This window comes from Perissodus microlepis, chromosome 7, assembly GCF_051167445.1.
Source record: "Perissodus microlepis isolate ML-2025 ecotype Zambia chromosome 7, ASM5116744v1, whole genome shotgun sequence".
Classification (NCBI taxonomy): Eukaryota; Metazoa; Chordata; class Actinopteri; order Cichliformes; family Cichlidae; genus Perissodus; species Perissodus microlepis.
In genome coordinates, this window is record NC_140467.1 from 2,715,316 (window position 1) to 2,733,427 (window position 18,112).

The 18,112-nt window shown below is 43.8% G+C and overlaps 1 protein-coding gene across 3 annotated transcripts in view; it reads right to left on the reverse strand.

The window, feature by feature from the left end:
- The window catches only part of fgd4a (FYVE, RhoGEF and PH domain containing 4a), a 50,140-nt gene that overhangs the window by 24,096 nt on the left and 7,932 nt on the right, over positions 1-18,112 (reverse strand). Inside the window, exon 1 of one of the 3 annotated variants that reach the window (XM_084932795.1) lies at positions 3,477-3,947. The exons of the other annotated variants lie outside the window; for them this stretch is intronic. Coding sequence (XP_084788921.1) covers positions 3,477-3,576 — 100 coding nt within the window. The 5' untranslated portion in view covers positions 3,577-3,947. Of the gene's footprint in view, positions 1-3,476; positions 3,948-18,112 lie in introns of those variants that run through there. 3 annotated transcript variants of the gene reach the window in all.

The following is an 18,112-nucleotide window of genomic DNA, read 5'->3' on the forward strand; positions in this document are numbered from 1 at the left end:
TCCAAAGCCTCCAAACACACACACACACACACACACACACACACACACACACACACACACACACACACACACACACACACATAGATATAACTCTGCTACAGCAGAGTAGCACAAACACAAACCTATGCCCTCACAGTCAGATGTAATCATCGCCTCTACAGGCACACTGTTCTGTCACACCAACCTCCTCTTTCACTACATCATTAAATATTCACTGTGGTCTTTCTGTCTGGCAGCTCCATGTTCAAAATCCACTGCCAAACATATCCACTAGCCTCCTCTGCACATATCCAGACCAGCTAAGCCCCGCCTCCCTAACTTTGTCCAACCTGGGTTTTCCTCCTGATCGACTCGTTCCTAATCTTGCCTATCCAGGTAACTCTCAATGAAAATCGTACAATATTCAACCCTCCAGCCACCTCCAGCTTCACCTATGTGTCAACATTAACCACACAGAAACGAAGCCAATCAGTCGGGTTTTTTGTTCCGCATTCTTTCGAGAAATGTTTTTGAGAAATACTAAAAAGAAAGCATCAGTGTGTATTTTGTAAACGGCACTACAGCGGAACAATATGACGAGTCACGTACCATCAGCATGCAACAAACTGATAATGATTTTAAACATTTGGAAATTAAAAGAACTGCATGTTTGCTCAGAGGTTGTGGAGAAAACTGCATTTCCTTGAATGAAACGCTCCAAAACGAAGTCACCCCACACAGACACCACTGTTAAAATAAAGCTACAGAAGCATTAACATAATAACAACCTGGGGAAAAGTTATCCCTTTATTGAGCAGTATGGGTGTTAATATAGTATTTATAAAACTTGCCTGTTTAAAATGATTATCTCACCAATGTTTGTGGGCAAGATAATAAATCGGAGAATTTTTAAAGCAACTATCTGTCATTATAATATGGCTTGTTGTGCATTTAATTCATTATCAGCTGCAATCATATTGTTAATGGATGCATCTTGCTAAGTAAGGCTTAGAACTCAACCCTTTTCGATTGTGGTCACTCCTGCGAGACTAAGAAGACAAAAGAAGGCAAAGAAGGCAATCTACACTTATGAACAGGTTATAGTTTTGTGGTAAATCATCTTCTATTTCATTTCAGTTGCAAAACTGGTGTTGACATCATCCTGCAATGTTTTCAGCCTGTCAGGAAACTACACAGATTAAAAAAAATAAAAGAAATCATATCCCTCCACATGACAGAGTAACATAATGAGTCCTCTTACACAAGTGAATTGAATTGTATTACAACATTCATGCCTCGCTTATCGTTTCTCAAACTCAATTCTGTACAAGCATTTAGTGCTGTGTCAGTCAGGATATACAGCACAGCAGCGAGTGGACCGAGCTGACATAATGGAGCGTGGATAATGGTACGTAAACCAATAGTAGAGTAGCTCAATGGGGGGTCGTGCAAACGGTGGAAATACAGATGACGGTGTGTGTGTGTGTGTGTGTGTGTGTGTATGTGAGGGAGAGAGAGTGAAGGGGGGTATAATATCCTGGTGCATGGATTAAAGGAGGGCTTTCTCCACCCACCATCTGGACTCCTCATGACAGGCCTGCCTGCTGTTCAAAGACACACACACACACACACACACACACACACACACACACACACACACACACACACACACACACGCACACACAACTTACTTAACAGTATACAAGTTAAACCCCAGTCGAGTTCCCTACTGAAAATATAACAAATGTAAGCAGCTTATGAAAAGCATTATGTACACATCTTCTCTACAGAGTCAGCCTATGGAGGCCCCTCCGGCCAACTCTTAGCCGTGTGACCAGAGTCACTGCGTGCCTATTGTTTCCTTAAGTGGGGGGATGTGTTCTGATGTCAATACTGAGAATAAACTCAAAAGAGAAAATGCTTCACACTTTGGCGACTACACGCAGCCACAAAGGTCAGAGAAATAGCTTTCTGAGATGTGGCTGATGACTGATGGAGGAAAGTGTACCAGCCCTTCTACTGACGTACTCGTCATGCAACTGGCCTTTTTGTTAGAAGTCTGAGCATAACACAACTGATAACCTCAGCAGACCCGGAGACAGCACAATCCACACACAAAGTGAACACTGGTCACCGGCCAGGTAGGATCTGGGAAGTGATGTGGGATGAGAGTCGCCATAAAGTCTCAATAGTGACAATGAAACCAGAAGTCATATTTATAGTCTCCTGTTAAGGCAGCGATAACGACAAGTTTACTGAGAGGAGCTGAGAAAGAGAATTGGCCAGTGAGAAGGAATCAGATTTACAATAACAGGAACTCAAGCATTTATTAAAATTACCGATTGAGGAAGTGAGAACGCTGAGAAGACCTCGTCTGTGGTTCTTGGAAGAAAGCTGCCAGTTACAGTAAACATAAACTACACAGGTGTGAGGGAGTAAATACTGCTACTGACACATTTTGATTGTTTTACAGTTACATGGAATCACAATTGTGCCTTTGATGTTCAACAACATAGGTGGCAAACTGCTACAAATTGTTCTCTTGGCAGTCGAAGTAAATAAAAAACAAATTTAAAGGGTTATGTTCTAAGCAGCTCTCTGCACTACCAAATTTTAATTGGCACCTCGTCCTTGACAGCTACAGTAACCTTTGCTCAGAGTGAACGGTCAGTGAGTCGTGGCATTTATCTGAACTTCAGAAATGTGCATCTGCGTATGCGACATGTCGTATCTAATGATCAAAAAGTGGTGTAAACAAACCTTTTATCAGGTCAGTCCTTTGGTTTGTGGTGCTTACGTTTACTTGCTGTAGAGCAGCACAAGAAATCTGATAGACGTCTGTGACTGAAAACACCAAATGAGCTCCAACCCAAGTCTGACCAGCAGTCAAACTGAAAACACAGTCACCACCTGTGTTTTCGCCAGCCTTCAACACTGTAGGTTGCAGATATATAATTCACATAAGGACGTGTTATAAACTATAGATGGTTTAAAAAAATGCTTAACTAAAAATGAGGGTATTCTATCTTTCTCCATCTTTAAACATTATTGCAAGAACAGCAAAGTTAACTGATGCTGCTGACAAATATCGTGTAGCTGAAAAAATCTGCCACAAGTTCATTCTTGTGTGCTACACCTCTCCGATTACAGCCCAACAAACATTTAAAGCTCTGCAGCACCAGGTAAGATAATGAGCAAGAAAGAAATGCCACTGCTTCACCATTCACACAAAAGCTCTGAAAGGTCATTGAAAAAGTTCTTGCATAATTTCCCTTGACAGGCAGGCTGTGTGTCTAAAATGTTTCGTAGGTGACTGTTCTCACACTCACTTATCTAACAGCCACCTGTGTGTTTGGGTTTCTGTGGTAAAGGCAGCGCTTCCTCTAGAGCTTATTTTAATCCGTAGTTCACCAACACTTTTTCATTTTTAGACACTTTATTTATTTTGCGTGTCTGAAAATATGACAAAAAAACAAAAAGTAAATTTTTTACACTACCTGCCAGCACTCCTCCCAAAAAGAGTTGTGTTTTCCCCGGCCGGGTAAACACAGAATGGTTATCAATCCTATAGTGTCTTTTCCATTCAGGAGTATCCATATTTATGAGAAATTACAGTCTGTTCTTCACACACACGTTTCCTTCTTGGCTGGTAAGCTCATGTGTGTGTACCCGTGAGAGCTTTGGAGTCTCTGTATCACTGCACAAACCGGTTCCCTGGAAACTAGAGTCACCTGGTGAAGCAGACAATTGCAGGAAGGGAGGAGGGACAGGTCGCCCTACAAGATATTTATTCACGGTCACTTTCATGACTCCCTTAGAATGCTTTGAGAGTTGGTGAGGAGGGAGGAGAAAGCAAAGGAGGAGTTAAAGAAATGCAATAAATCACTGGTGAAAAAAGGTGGAAAAAGGAGTGACTATGATATGGAGAAGTGAGAGATAAAAATTAACCAACTGTAACAGTTCATATTTAGTCATCTGTGGTCATGCAAAATTGTTTTACAACCCATTATTTAACCCATTTTACATTATAATGACCATTTGATCCACCCTGCTAATTTCTCTAAAATGTTATTCACCTTAAACTGACTGCACGGAGCTGAACCTTAACCTAGTCTCAGTCCTGATATAAATAAGTGTAAAGAGAGGATGCTGCTGATGTAATTCTATAATGATGAGATAAAGAGATTATTATTCAAAAGAAAATCCACCAAAAAAACACAAAGAAAGCAAAGTAAGCTAAGCTTAATATGCAAGGCTGCCCTAGATTGAGATAACTGCTATTCAGATGTAACTCATAAATAATGGAATAGCGTGAATGTATTAGCATGCCAAGTCACACCCCTTTAATCGTATGTTCATGGTGGTGATAAAATGTGTGTGAGCTTTTCTTGCTTGACCCAGAGGCTACTGAAAGAGACCAGATGCGTCTGTCTCTGTTCAATCTCGTTCTTCCATTCTGGACAATTACCAGAGAGTGATGGCTTTCTGTCACAGGCATAATAGAGTGAAAATTAAAAGGCCTTGTAAGCATTTTGTGTATTCAAGACAACCAGATGAGACCCTGCGTCTCCAGCTCACGGTGCAAACGTGGGAAATTGACGTAGTTTGTTGTCCATATAACACTTAAAAGAATAAGCTGATTTTTCTGGTACCTGAATTTAATGCCAGTTTGTTGGGCTTTCATTTGCCCCTGACACAAAGTAGCTGCAAAGTAGCTGCAGAATGCATCATCCATGTTCAGGCTTGGTTTCATCTTCGTCATTCACTGCTTTAGCAGTTACCTATTTGCAATACTGGGATTGTAAGCTGGGATTCCCTCTTGTTTTTAGCTTCTTTTTCAGCACAGACTCTTCGGCTGCTAAATGCTATCTATGCAGATTGTTTTATATGGTGAGCAGTATCCTGTGCTGTTTTTGCTGAGATCACAGACCTGTGACAGTCTTTGTTTTCAGCTACAAAATGCCACACTTCTTGCCTCATAAAATCTGCACATCACTGTGCCTCTTTGTTTACCACCAGGCACCCTACAAAGCTCCAGCATGTGAAGATAAGCATGATCTGAACATGCTCTCCGGCCCATGTCTAATGAGGGCAGCCCAACTGGGTGACTGGATGTGCTACAATCCTCAAGCTGAACAACACTACGGACCCTTCCCCCCGTCCCATAGAGACAGGAAGAGATGGAAACTATAGGCTTCCTGTTTGCTGTTGCAGGGATAATCATTCTCTGGAGAAGAATGACTATAACAGACCATTTAAACATGTTTGTCATGCCAGATGGCAGACACTAAGTTCCACAACTGGTCCAAATAGCTATACCACAACCAGGGATACTAAGAAAAATAAAGTTAGTATCAGAGGGCTATGAGAGCACATAGCTGAGATCCAAACAGCAGTGTACACTACAATCACTGAGACCTGAGGCAGAGCTTGACTGTTGCAGTCTGTGATAACATCAACAGGCCACAGTCTTTTCCTCTGTGTGCCTTTTTTCACAGCATCTTGCTCATCACAGTCATCTCATTTTTCTTGTCATCTCCTCCTTCATCCACATGACCTGCAGGTCTACCTTAAAACCCCCCCCAGAAAGATCACAGCTGGTGTGGCAGAAGCTCCCAAATGTGCCAATCAATAGCATGTCTGCTCGATTACCATGCCTGACCGAGTCCTGGGAGACCTGTATGTTCATAAATGAACAACAATGCTTATTTACGACAAGCTCTTCATGATGAGCCTAAATCAACTGGATCTCAAGGGTCCAACAGATTAACTGGAGATTTGTGAAAGAGGAAACCTCTGTGCAGCATATCAGCCTGGGTATAAAAAGGTAAAAATGTCTATACAATAGTGCATACACTATTTGTGTGAGTTCAGTGTTTGTGCCACAGAGTCCTTTAACTAGTTCTTCAACTAAAGCAGCTCTGTTTAAATTCCTTGCAAACCGCTCCTTTATAAAAAAGATTTCTATTAATAACCATTTATATTTACAACACTTTGGCAAAAATCTCACGACTTCCTGAACCTGATTGTAGCTCCAGATCCAAAAATAACCACATGAGAAATTGTTATTGCTCTTCTGATGCTGGCTTCAGTTCATGACGATTAAATCAGTGAAATGTGCCTGTTGTTCTTACGCACCGAGCAGCCAGAGGCGACAGACTGTACGGATGCTGTGTACAGAAAGTGAGCGATAGCACACGGCATTTCTGGAAGGTCGTGCCAGCAACAGTTCAGAGCTTCTCACAGTAATGCAATAGACGTGATTAATTTTAATCTGGAAATAAAGTCGTGAGGTTACAATGTGACCAACTACTACTAGAATCTACTATAAAGTGTGGGACAAGCTAACGTCAGCAGTTTTCTTCTTGTTTTTGTTAGCCAATATTTTGGGAGCAAATGTGCCCAGGTCTATAGATCTGCACATTTCTGTTCTATACTCCAAACAATTTCTTCATTCATTAAATATCTTTGTTTGTCTCAGTTTTTTTTATTCTAATGCATCAAGTAGAGAGTAAACAAGAGAGAATCATTAATGCCAAACAGATCTGACTCAATGCATAATGGATGAAGTAAATAGATGCTGAATATATTGCCAATCAAACAGCGTGGGTAAGGACTTGTGCCTCAAACGGGATCATTGTGCTCAGCATGAATGAGCCATTCTGACTGGCAGCAGAGCCCATATTCCCAGCACAGACTTGGAATGCACAGAAAACCCCTGCAATCCTGAAAGCAAGCCTGCAGCCGAGCCCAGAGCCAAGGCTGGTGCTGTAATGAGGCAGAAAGAGAAAGATAGAAAGCAATGGAAGCAATGGATAACATTTAACGTGACAAACTTCCTCTATAACCAAGCTGACTATGCTACTAATTTTCTGTCCTCCTCTTTCTTCCTCATTTTGCATACTCCATTTTTAAACCCACAGATCAAATGAGCTTGGTCACCTGCTTTTCTGCTCGTCTGCATTCACAAGCGCACAACACCTAACCTGACGCTTTGTAATAAAGTGTCAAAGCATCAGCATTTGTGGTTTGTGTCATAAGAGTCTTAACAGAAGGACAAACTGCTCCACAAAAAGAGGATAAAATGACAAGGCAACCAGCTTTATTAAAGCAGAGGTAGCACTGCGTCCCAAGGACAATGACACAGCACATTTAGTTTGAGACCAGAACAAGCCAAAAAACAGGGCACGCAAACGTGATCAAAGTAAGCCATATTCGTAGAGTTATGCACATTTTATTCACTGTGACATGGCTCGTTATTCTCCTTCCTCTTTTTAACTTCTCTTAAAAAAACAAACAAAAATGCTCTCTTCAGTTTGGTGCTATTTTTGGTCACATTACATATCTCTTCTCTTCTTTTGACGAGTTGTCCTCCCTGTGAGTTAAGATCTAACTCGGTTTTAATGCGTCTACTATTTTAGATAACATGCAAGTAGAGGGAGAAGAGTTACGAATGAAATGAACTCCTGGATTTACTCGTTGATCTTGGATGATCCCTCTTACTGGGACCACACAGACACACTGAAGTATACAGCCCAATCAATGCACAAGCTTTGACAACCCCCCTGCCTCTTCTCGGCTGGAATGGCAGCCATGCTCAGAGTGTAGCTTGGTGTAGCCAACTTTAATAGTTTTAACTGTAAAGACAGTTAGCTAAAGAGTAACGCTGATAGCACCCAGCACACGAATGAAGAGAGGCGACTCAGGTCAAAGCATGAGTGTCATCCTTAGTCCAACAGTTTTATTGGTTAAAAAGCGATTGTGACTTTGCTGTTTTTAGGAAGTTTAGAGTGAACTACATGCAGTTCAGACTACGTAAACTTTTATAAGATCAGAGTACAGCTGACAAGACAGGACGACTACAAATCAGAGCTGTGTTTGTACAAGGTGACACCAAATCCACAGACACACTGCCTCACCTATTTTCCCACAGCTCAAATGGGAAGCAGCGTTTACCGACTTTAACAGTCTTTATATGTGTGGACGTCTAAAGAGGCTCAGTTGGCACTGCCTTAAAGAAAATTAATAGTCCTCTCCAGCTAACACAGGTCATAGCACACACACACACACACACACACACACACACACTGAGCTACAGCACCCACCAGAGCAGCATCCTGTGGTGAGAGCTCAGGTTTGTCTTTTGTGATGTGTGCTCCTCCCATTGTTAACCATCACCCTCAGCAGGCGTTTAATGTGTAAGTGTGCAGAATAGCAAACAGCATTTCATAGTCTCTGTGGTTATGAACCACACACACACTTTGTCTGTCAGCTCTGTGAACCTACCGCCCTATAGCTACAGTGTGAGCTCGATGGATGCGGGGTGCCGGTGCTGCTTGGTAAACCAGGGTAAAAATAAAAGAGACAGAAAGAGAGAGAGAAACACTGACCTTAGAGGAGGCTGTGTCCAGTGAGAATAAAAAGGTGCCTTGTGCCTCTCCCTGTGCTCTGTCGCTCACAGTAGCAGGTTGAGGCTGGTGTTAAACTGCTGCCTCACTGCATCGGTTGCATCCTCCCTTCCTTTTCACGGTCTCTCTCTCTCTCTCTCCCTCCCTCACACAGATACGTTTCAACACCCAGTCGCCCTTTAGCCTAACCTATTCACGCTTTCCTTCTTCTTTTACCTCATGCTCCGCTCTCTCTACAGCAAATGAGGATAATAACATTCCAGTGGAGATGGAGCATATGGCGGGGAAGCGATACTCAGCCCCAGAGTAAAGCCCCCTCTGTGTGTGTGAATGTGTTTCTGCATATGCCTGTGCGTGTTGCATGGACAAGCGAACCCATTGTGTCGGGTAAGGGGAGGGCCGGTGAGAGGGGAAGAAGCCAATGGCCATACTCATCTGCCGCCCCTGCTGCTGGTGGCTATAGCACAATATAGGTGGAGAGTGTGACATGCAACAACCCCCCGCCGTGAAGAAAGAGGAGGGTGGGGTTGGGTGGAAGGCGTAAGAAAGACAATCTGAAGAGAGAGCTGATGAAGAACTGATCTCTGTGTAAAGAAAGTAGAAGCCTGACATAGTGGTTTAAAAAATTCCAGCTGTCAACTTCAGCAGCTTTCAGACTGACAGCGAGACACAAAATGCAGGTTTGAGGTAAAATAAGGGTGACTCAGTTCATAGACGTGCCAAATAAATCAGTGTCTATGGTGCCTCAAGAGGAAGCGTGTTACAAAAAGATTAGAAAATTTCAGGGCTCGCAAAATTTCAAAATCTCTGGTAGCCCTTCGGGCAGACACTCTTCAGTTTTTGGTAGCCCAAAATAAATTTAAGTAGCCTGAAAAAAAAGAGGACAATTTTTTGATTGACTTAAAAAATTGTTAAAACACAAATTACAACAACTGTAAAAAAAATAAAAAATACAATCATCAACTCAAATATTTGGTTCTAATTGAACAGAAATTTCTATGAACTTGTAAGAACTGTGTAGAACATGGATCAGTCTGTGTCAGATCCTGAATCTGACATTTCCACTGAAGTCACGGGTAAGAGGTAAGTGGAACCAAGATCTAGGCCATTTGCTTTGTTTGCAAAGGCTGCTACATTTTGCCAAAGGTAGTTCACTCTTTGCAACATCACGCTGTTCTAAACAGCTTTTTCTTCTGCGTTTCTTCTGGACTTCTTGTGTTTGGTTTATTTTTAGTAGTTTTTTTGCAATTGGCGTTTGTTCTGGGAAAGATACTGCAGACTGAGCAATAATGCATTTCTTGCATTTCTCATGGGTTCTAATGGGGTCTTTCTTAAAATGACTGGTCCCAGTAACAAAGGTGCTTGTCGACTCAGAAATTGAGGGAAACTCAAGACACACCCAGCAGAACATTATGTTATTTAGCTCGTCATATTCCAGCCACAGAAATTCTTTTGTCCATGAAACCAAAAAAAGCTGCGCTTTTGTTTTTGCCTCATAGCCTGATTTGTCATATCTTTTCCGTTTTGTGATCGGCTTTTCTGATTGGCTGTCCCTTCTTCACCCTGACCTGTCTTATTTGGCTCTGCAGAACTAAAATACCTGCGTAAATCCATCTGCTTTTACACAGGCACTTGCATAATGATCAGCGATTCTCTGCGCAATCAACCTGTATCACATGTTTAAGCTTGCTGCGGGAGATTTCACTTGTCACGTTTGAATAGTAAGCTAATGAGTGATAAGACGATGTCAGAGGAATTGGTGCGCAATTAATCTGTCACTCACCAGTCAGTAGCTGCCGCTCTCTATTCACAGTTTGCGCCATCGCAAAGTGAAAGTGAAGCAAAAAACAAGCGGAAATTCAAACGCGATTTCAATATGTCACATACTGACAGCTACGTTTGCCAAAGAATGCAAAAGCATTGACATATTTTTTCTTCCTATGACAGCCTGACGGGCAGGGCTGAGATGGACTTTGGTAGCCCAACCAGAAAAATCGCTAGCCCCGGGACGTCGGGCTAGCGATTTTTCGAGCCCTGGAAAAAGAAACGCTTTATCAAAGGCATTCATTTACACATTTTTAGAAGCATTTAATTCTCTCCCACAGAGTGTGCAAAGACTTCATAAAACCTGTGCGACAAGTAGCGCAAAGCTTTTAAAACCAAGGTCGTTTATGGCCAGTAATACACCTTTGAGATAAACACGCACTCTGGCTATGAAAGGTCCACCTAACATTTATTATTAACTATAAATTCCCCCGATAAGTATTTTTTTGTAACCTTCTCACTTATTTATTCCAGTATCATTATCAGTGAAAGAGGGACCCAAACAGCTAAAGCCATACCTCAATGTATTTCAATGGTTTTCATTGTCAAGTTCACTCTTAATTTTGTGACCTCTTCCAGAGTGAAACCCAATCAGAATGAAGGTAACTTTAGTTTTGGAAAGTGTCTGTTAAAAAGCCTTTTTATTACTGGTTTTTGTGGAATTTGGGTTCAAAAGGAAATATGAACAGTTTTAGAGATAAAAGCTCAAAGTTCACAGTAAAGGGAAGGAGGTTTTCATGTTTACAGTTCAGTCTCACAAAATTATCCCTCAACCTCTTGTGAAAGTTGAAATACAGGAACTAACAGTTTTTTTTTTTTTAGCTTGATGACATGCACACACTCACACAAAAAAATTCTGAGCTGGTTTTAGAATCCCATAAATTCAGATGTCATCACAAACCCTTAAAGAACCACGTCAGGATTAAAACCTTCAACTGAAGACCAAGAGTGAAACAAGAAAGCATTCGTGGTGAGATCAGACTCTTTCCATCGGCGTGAGGTGGGCTCTCTCAAACAGAAGCTCGACATGTGCCAGTATTAGACATCTTGTCACTTTGATCATCAGAAGTTACAGAAAAGTGCAGAGCAGACAGATATATATGTTGTGGTCGGGGTGACTGGAGTGTTGACACGTTGAGAAAGAACACTTCTCAGAATGTCATTGCTGTCTGACAAAATGACCTTCCGGCCATGCTAAGTGCTACAGACGCACGTATAGAGAACTGTTTGCTTTCACAAACAGTTTCCTCCTCGTGGCAGTTCCCCCTATTAAGAAATGTGTGATGCACACACAATATTGCACTGTGGGTGTTCAGTACCCACGGTAAAGCATTGTGCACCGTGGGCACTTTTCCGTATTTGTTGTAAGCTTCCTTCTTGTGGTGTCTTTATTAATTCAGACTGGCAGTCACGGCGCTTCTGGCCCATTTTCTGATCTCCTGTCCGCTCCTGTTTTCATCTCCCTTTGCCCAGTGTGTCTTACTAATGTCTTTTTCTTTCAGGTCTTGTATAATTTCTTCACAGCCAGTGCCTGACATGAAGACCCATTAAAATTAAATACTTTCAGGTTTTCCATGAAATGACCTGCTCACGCTGTTAGTCTCAGACACACCTTGAAACACACAGTCTGGCTGGGCCTTATTAAACAACACAGTAATTAGTGACTGAAAGGCCTAGAGAGTAATAACTACATCCAGACCTCAATATACGCAGTGTGTAGTGCTTCCTGCGGATTCTGTGTGTCCGTGAACCACATTCAGGAAATCACGGTGCTACAGAGATAATTGTATTCTTGTTTACTGCCTGGCCATTTACTGCAGAAGCCATTACAGGTCAGTTTAATCAGCACTCTCACACACAAAAATACAAAGACACATGCGGATTCAAAGGCAAGGAAGTCTTTGCTCCCAATTTTAAGAACCATAAAAATTGCAAGTAAAAGCTACGGGACAGTAATGTCAAATCTAAAAAGGTACTTAATTTAAACAGCGAGTATTTTAAAACAAGCCTCATGTTTCTTCTATGTTTAGCACAGACGTGCAGGACTTCAGGCCCGCAGCGGCAGCGTTTTGTGCATGATGTAGACAATCCAAGGAGAGTTATTTAACCAAAAGGGGAATAGATTTGTCGTGGTGGAGGGGTTTGTGTGTCCCAGGGGTCCCAGGGGCTATGTTGTCTGGGGGCTTTTGCCCCCTGGTAGGGTCTCCCATGGCAAATTGGTCCTGGGTGAGGGACCAGACAAAGAGCGATTCAGAAGACCCTTATGAAGAAAACATCGAGGGAACAGTTTACCCTGCCCGGGATAGGGTTACCGGGGCCCCACCCTGGAGCCAGGCCCGGGGAGGGTGCCCGAGGAGACATGGGCCCATCCTCCCGCAGGCCCACCACCTGCAGGAGGCGCCATAGGGGTCGGGTGCATTGTGTGCCGGGCGGCGGCCAGGAGTGGAGGCCCTGGCGGACCGATCCCCGGCTGCCAAGACTGGCAATAGGGACATGGAATGGAGCCTGAGTTAGTGCGTGAGGTTGAGAGGTACCGGCTAGATATAGTCGGGCTCGCCTCTACGCATGGCTTGGGCTCTGGAACCAGTCTCCTGGAGAGGGGCTGGACTCTGTCTCAGTCTGGAATTGCCCCTGGTGAGAGGTGGCGGGCTGGGGTGGGTATTCTAATATTCCCTCGGCTTGCTGCTGGTACGTTGGGGTTTTTCCCGGTGGATGAGAGGGTTTGTTCCCTGCCCCTTAGGGTTGGGGAACGGGTCCTGACTGTCATCTGCGCTTATGCGCTGAGTGGCAGTTCAGAGTACCCAGCCTTCTTCGAGGACCTCCTTAATCCCACTGACACGTCTTCCGAGGAGGAAGCAGAGTCTGGGGATGAGGGGAATGACCCACCAATTTCCGGGGGCGAGGTCACTGAGGCAGTTAAACAACTCCTTGGTGGCAGAGCCCCTGGTGTTGATGAGGTCCGCCCCGAGTTCCTGAAGGCTCTGGACGTTGTAGGGCTGTCCTGGTTGACACGCCTCTGCAATGTTGCGTGGAGATCAGGGGCAGTACCCGTGGACTGGCAGACCGGGGTGGTGGTCCCCATCTTTAAGAAGGGACACTGGAGGGTGCGTTCCAACTACAGGGGGATCACACTCCTCAGCCTCCCTGGGAAAGTCTATGCCAGGGTGCTGGAAAGGAGAGTTCGTCCGCTAGTCGAACCTCGGATACAGGAGGAACAATGCGGTTTTCGTCCTGGTCGCGGAACACTGGACCAGCTCTTTATCCTCTCAAGGATACTTGAGGGTGCATGGGAGTTTGCCCAACCATTCTACATGTGTTTTGTGGACTTGGAGAAGGCATTCGACCGTGTCCCTCGGGGCGTCCTGTGGGAGGTGTTGCGGGAGCATGGGGTGTCTGGCCCATTGCTACGGGCCATTCGATCCCTATACAACCGTTGCAAGAGCTTGGTTCGCATTGCCGGCAATAAGTCGGACTCATTCCCGGTGGGTGATGGGCTCCGCCAGGGCTGCCCTTTGTCACCGGTTCTGTTCATAATTTTTATGGACAGGATTTCTAGGCGCATCCAAGTGGCGGAGGGCTTTCACTTTGGTGGCCTCAGAATCTCATCTCTGCTTTTTGCGGATGATGTGGTTCTGTTAGCTTCATCGGGTGAGGGCCTCCAGCTCGCACTGGAACGGTTCACAGCCGAGTGTGAAGCAGCGGGAATGAGGATCAGCACCTCCAAATCTGAGGCCATGGTTCTCAGCCGGAAAAGGGTGGAGTGCCCACTCCGGGTTGGGGATGAGTTCCTGCCCCAAGTGGAGGAGTTCAAGTATCTCGGGGTCTTGTTCGCGAGTGATGGGAGAAGGGAGCCGGAGATCGACAGACGGATTGGGGCTGCAGCCTCAGTAATGCGTTCGCTGCACCGGTCCGTCGTAGTGAAGAGGGAGCTGAGTGTAAAAGCGAAGCTCTCAATTTACCAGTCGATCTACGTCCCTACCCTCACCTATGGCCACAAGCTGTGGGTAGTGACCAAAAGAACGAGATCACGGATACAAGCGGCAGAAATGAGCTTCCTCCAAAGGGTGGCTGGCCTCTCCCTTAGAGATAGGGTGAGAAGTTCGGCCATCCGGGAGGGGCTCAGAGTAGAGCCGCTGCTGCTCCACATCGAAAGGAGCCAGCTGAGGTGGTTCGGGCATCTGACAAGGATGCCTCCTGGGCACCTCCTGGGTGAGGTGTTCAGGGCATGTCCCACCGGGAGGAGGCCCCGGGGCAGACCCAGGACACGCTGGAGAGATTATATCTCTCGGCTGGCCTGGGAACGCCTTGGTGTTCCCCCGGATAAGCTGGAGGAGGTGGCTGGGGAGAGGCTAAAGTACAAGTTGTTTCAGTGGTTTCAGACTGGGCCAAAACAAAAACCACTGTCATAATGTCTATATCACAATGATATAGAAGAAAGTGCTCTAGCACAGCTGCATTATCTCTGCACGAGCTGTTAGTTTCAGCAGTATTGCATATGTAGACTTTTACTAATGGTGTAGCTTTAGAAGATCACCATAAGTCTGGTGGCGTTTGTACAGTGTACTCGTTGTACACTGGTTGTACTGGTTCAGGCTCTGGCGTGGTTTTTGGGCTGTCACAAGATAGCATATTCACTGATTTTTATCAGAAAGAGGGTGTATTGTTTCTTTTGTGATGCTTTTCAGAAGTTTTGTTTTTCAGATGCCGAATAATGGACCTAGTTAAGTATTCACTGTACAACCTGCAGTGTGACGTGAGTGCAGGAATTACTGTCACGTAGGTACACATGCACACTTATAAGACGAGCTACAAATCCACGGGTCTTATTTACGTTGGGTTGATGAACACAACACTCACACACGCACACACGCACACACACACACGCACACACACACACGGAGAAGGACACATCAATGCAACAACATGCTCTAACTCTGAGACACCGCAGGTATAAGAAATGCAATCAAATAGGTGAAGCACACCCTGCTTGGTGGTAGATAAGCCATCCCTCGCTGTACAGCCAAAGATGAATCAGCTGTCACACCCTCTGGATGACAGCTTAAAGAATCACTTCTGAGCTTCCTCACACACACACACACACACACACACACACACACTAAATGTACCCAAATGAAGCTTTTCTTCTATTCAAATCCAAAAACAATACAACACAAAATGTAAGGTTAAAAACATTTTGCACATCTTATTTCAAGTATTCTTATTAAAGAAAATATCACTATAAATAATAAGACAAATAATATCTTCAGCTGACTTTTAAGACTCTGTCCCTCTATTTGGGCTCTACAATTTTGTTGTACATATACAATGACAGTGAAGGGCTCTTCTGTTCTATTATACGAGTGCTTTCTACATTCAACCCATCAGCACTGCAGTCACTTTTCAGCAGACAGTTGTGTAAAGATGAAAAACCTGCCTTCATTTCAAACAGATTTTAAGGGAGTAAAATCTTATCATTTTAAAATGTACATTTGTGTAAATTCAACAGTTTTGTGATGTTTTGTTACCTTGTAACAAGAGAATATATGTGCATACATTTTCTTCTGTCTAATGCTTCACTACCTTCCTCCCACTCATCACACATAGACACAGTCACACACACACTTCACACTTTTTCCTCCCTCCTCATGGCTGCAGCTGGCAGTTCCCACTGCTCTTGCCATTTCCATACCTCTCTGTTACTCTGCATCCATCTCTCTTCTCTCTTTGGCCTGGGAGAAAAGGCGAGGGGAGGAGAGCACCATAGCTCCAGGCCATTACCCATCACATCTCTATAAGCACAAAGCGGGCCTACCACACACACATCATTAATTAAACCTGCACCACTTACCAACACGCCTGTTTTCTTGCACACACACACACACACACACACACACACACACACACACACACACACACTTGGCATGCACATATTTGATCCCTCGCTGTTTTCATTGACTCAACCCTCCCCTCCTCCATGCACATTGTTGAAGGTCAATAATAAATGATGGGTATGGTCTGCAGACACGAGCACATTCAGAGACACACACAAACAAGAACAAAAGCTTCAAATACACAACAAACAAGGTACACAAACCAAAAGCTTGTCTCTACAGCAGTAGAGCACATCTGTCACAAAAGGAGGACAGGCAACGGGTCAGCATCCACCCCCGCCTCACAACTTGCCCTGGATTGGTTCCCACAATCATGCCATCCCTGCTGTCAATCTTCCCCTACAAAAAACCCCAACAACCAGCTAAAAATCGATGCAGACTGTGAAGCAACGACCCTAAAGCAAAGCTGTGCAAGAGATAATAACACAGCCAGACTGTAGCGTTTATCTAAACATCAAATTGATTAAACAATTAGTTTACCGGGAGAGAGAAAAGGATCTCGGCACAGAAGATGCTTTCGTTATCCATCTCGTCTTTCCACACAGTAAACACGCAGAAGAAATCTCATTATAATCCAAGCTGTATAACAAAATGAGTTCAACGGGATCTTTAACACTGATAAACGCCTCATTATTTTCATGTTTGTGAGTGCAGCAGTGATAGCATACGTGTGCGAGTAAACGCGCTCATTCGCTGATCTTATAAAAGGACAGTTTATCAAGCCAAACATCACCTTGCTGACTGACCTCTTAAAGACAGGCACAGGTTAAACATGAGGAGCGCTGTGTGAAATTCTGTCATATATACCCACCGATCGACTGTGTCTGTTTGAATTACTATTCAGCAAATGCTTTGTAAATCACATTGTGGCGATCAGGATTTACTACGTTCCCCTCTGCACCATTTAACACTCTAACAAGGCAATCACAATTCAACTGACAAGGCTCATCAGGTGCTCCATACTGACTGATGACAGACAGTGTGGGAGGGTGAAATTTCATTTGGAGCCATAATCATAAATGTATGTTCGACATTTTTAACAGCAGTTCACAAATTTTGAGATTAGCATCTCAAAATCCAAAATACTAAAAACCCACACCTTTCTGATTTGGCGTTTCTGCCCAACATCTGTTGACATGCGTGTTGGCAGAAAGCCCTCTGGTGGTTACAGTCGAGACTGCACACCTGCCTGACAGCTGTTTTCGTGCTTAAACAACATCCAACACATCATCTTACTGTAAATTCCATTGTTTCAGTTTTTAAACCACTTATAGATTTAAAAAAGACTCAAATGGAAACACCTGTTTATTTGCATTTCAGCAAACCTGAGATCTAAATGTCCTCTATTGCATTAACAGATTGAAGATTTTTCCAACACCCACCCTGATTTAAATGAAACCGACAAGTTTGAAAGTTTAAAACTTGAGATGAATGTATGTAATTCTGAAGATGTCCATACATCTCGTGTCAAACTAATAATGTGAACAGAGAGATCAACAGGTAAAGAAAGAGTTTGCAATAAAGGAGGGGAAAAAAGAAAGAAAAAAAACATTTAGTTTTCCAGGAAGCACCTAGCAGAGGCTAACAACAACACTCTCAAGACTCTCACCAAGTGAAACGAACAATGGTGCTAAATTTAGCTCATCATTATCATCTGCACATGACTACCAGACACTTGCCCTTCGTCTACGCAGAACTTACTTTCTTGTTTGAGTTCTTTAAATACGACGTAAAAACAAGGAAGTAACATTGAGGAATCAGCCGCCAACTACCAGTAAAGTCTCCAAAGACGTAAGTGTTAATTACACAATATTTCAGAATTTAATTTGAAAATGTCGACAACTGCACTACAGCACAAACTAAAAGAGTGTGTCATCTTGGGAACACACACACACAAATGGTCGCACGGACCATTAAGGGGCTGGTCATTACGCCTTACACACACACACACACAGAGTCATTATGCCTCACACTCACACACACACACACACACACACACTTCATGGCCTT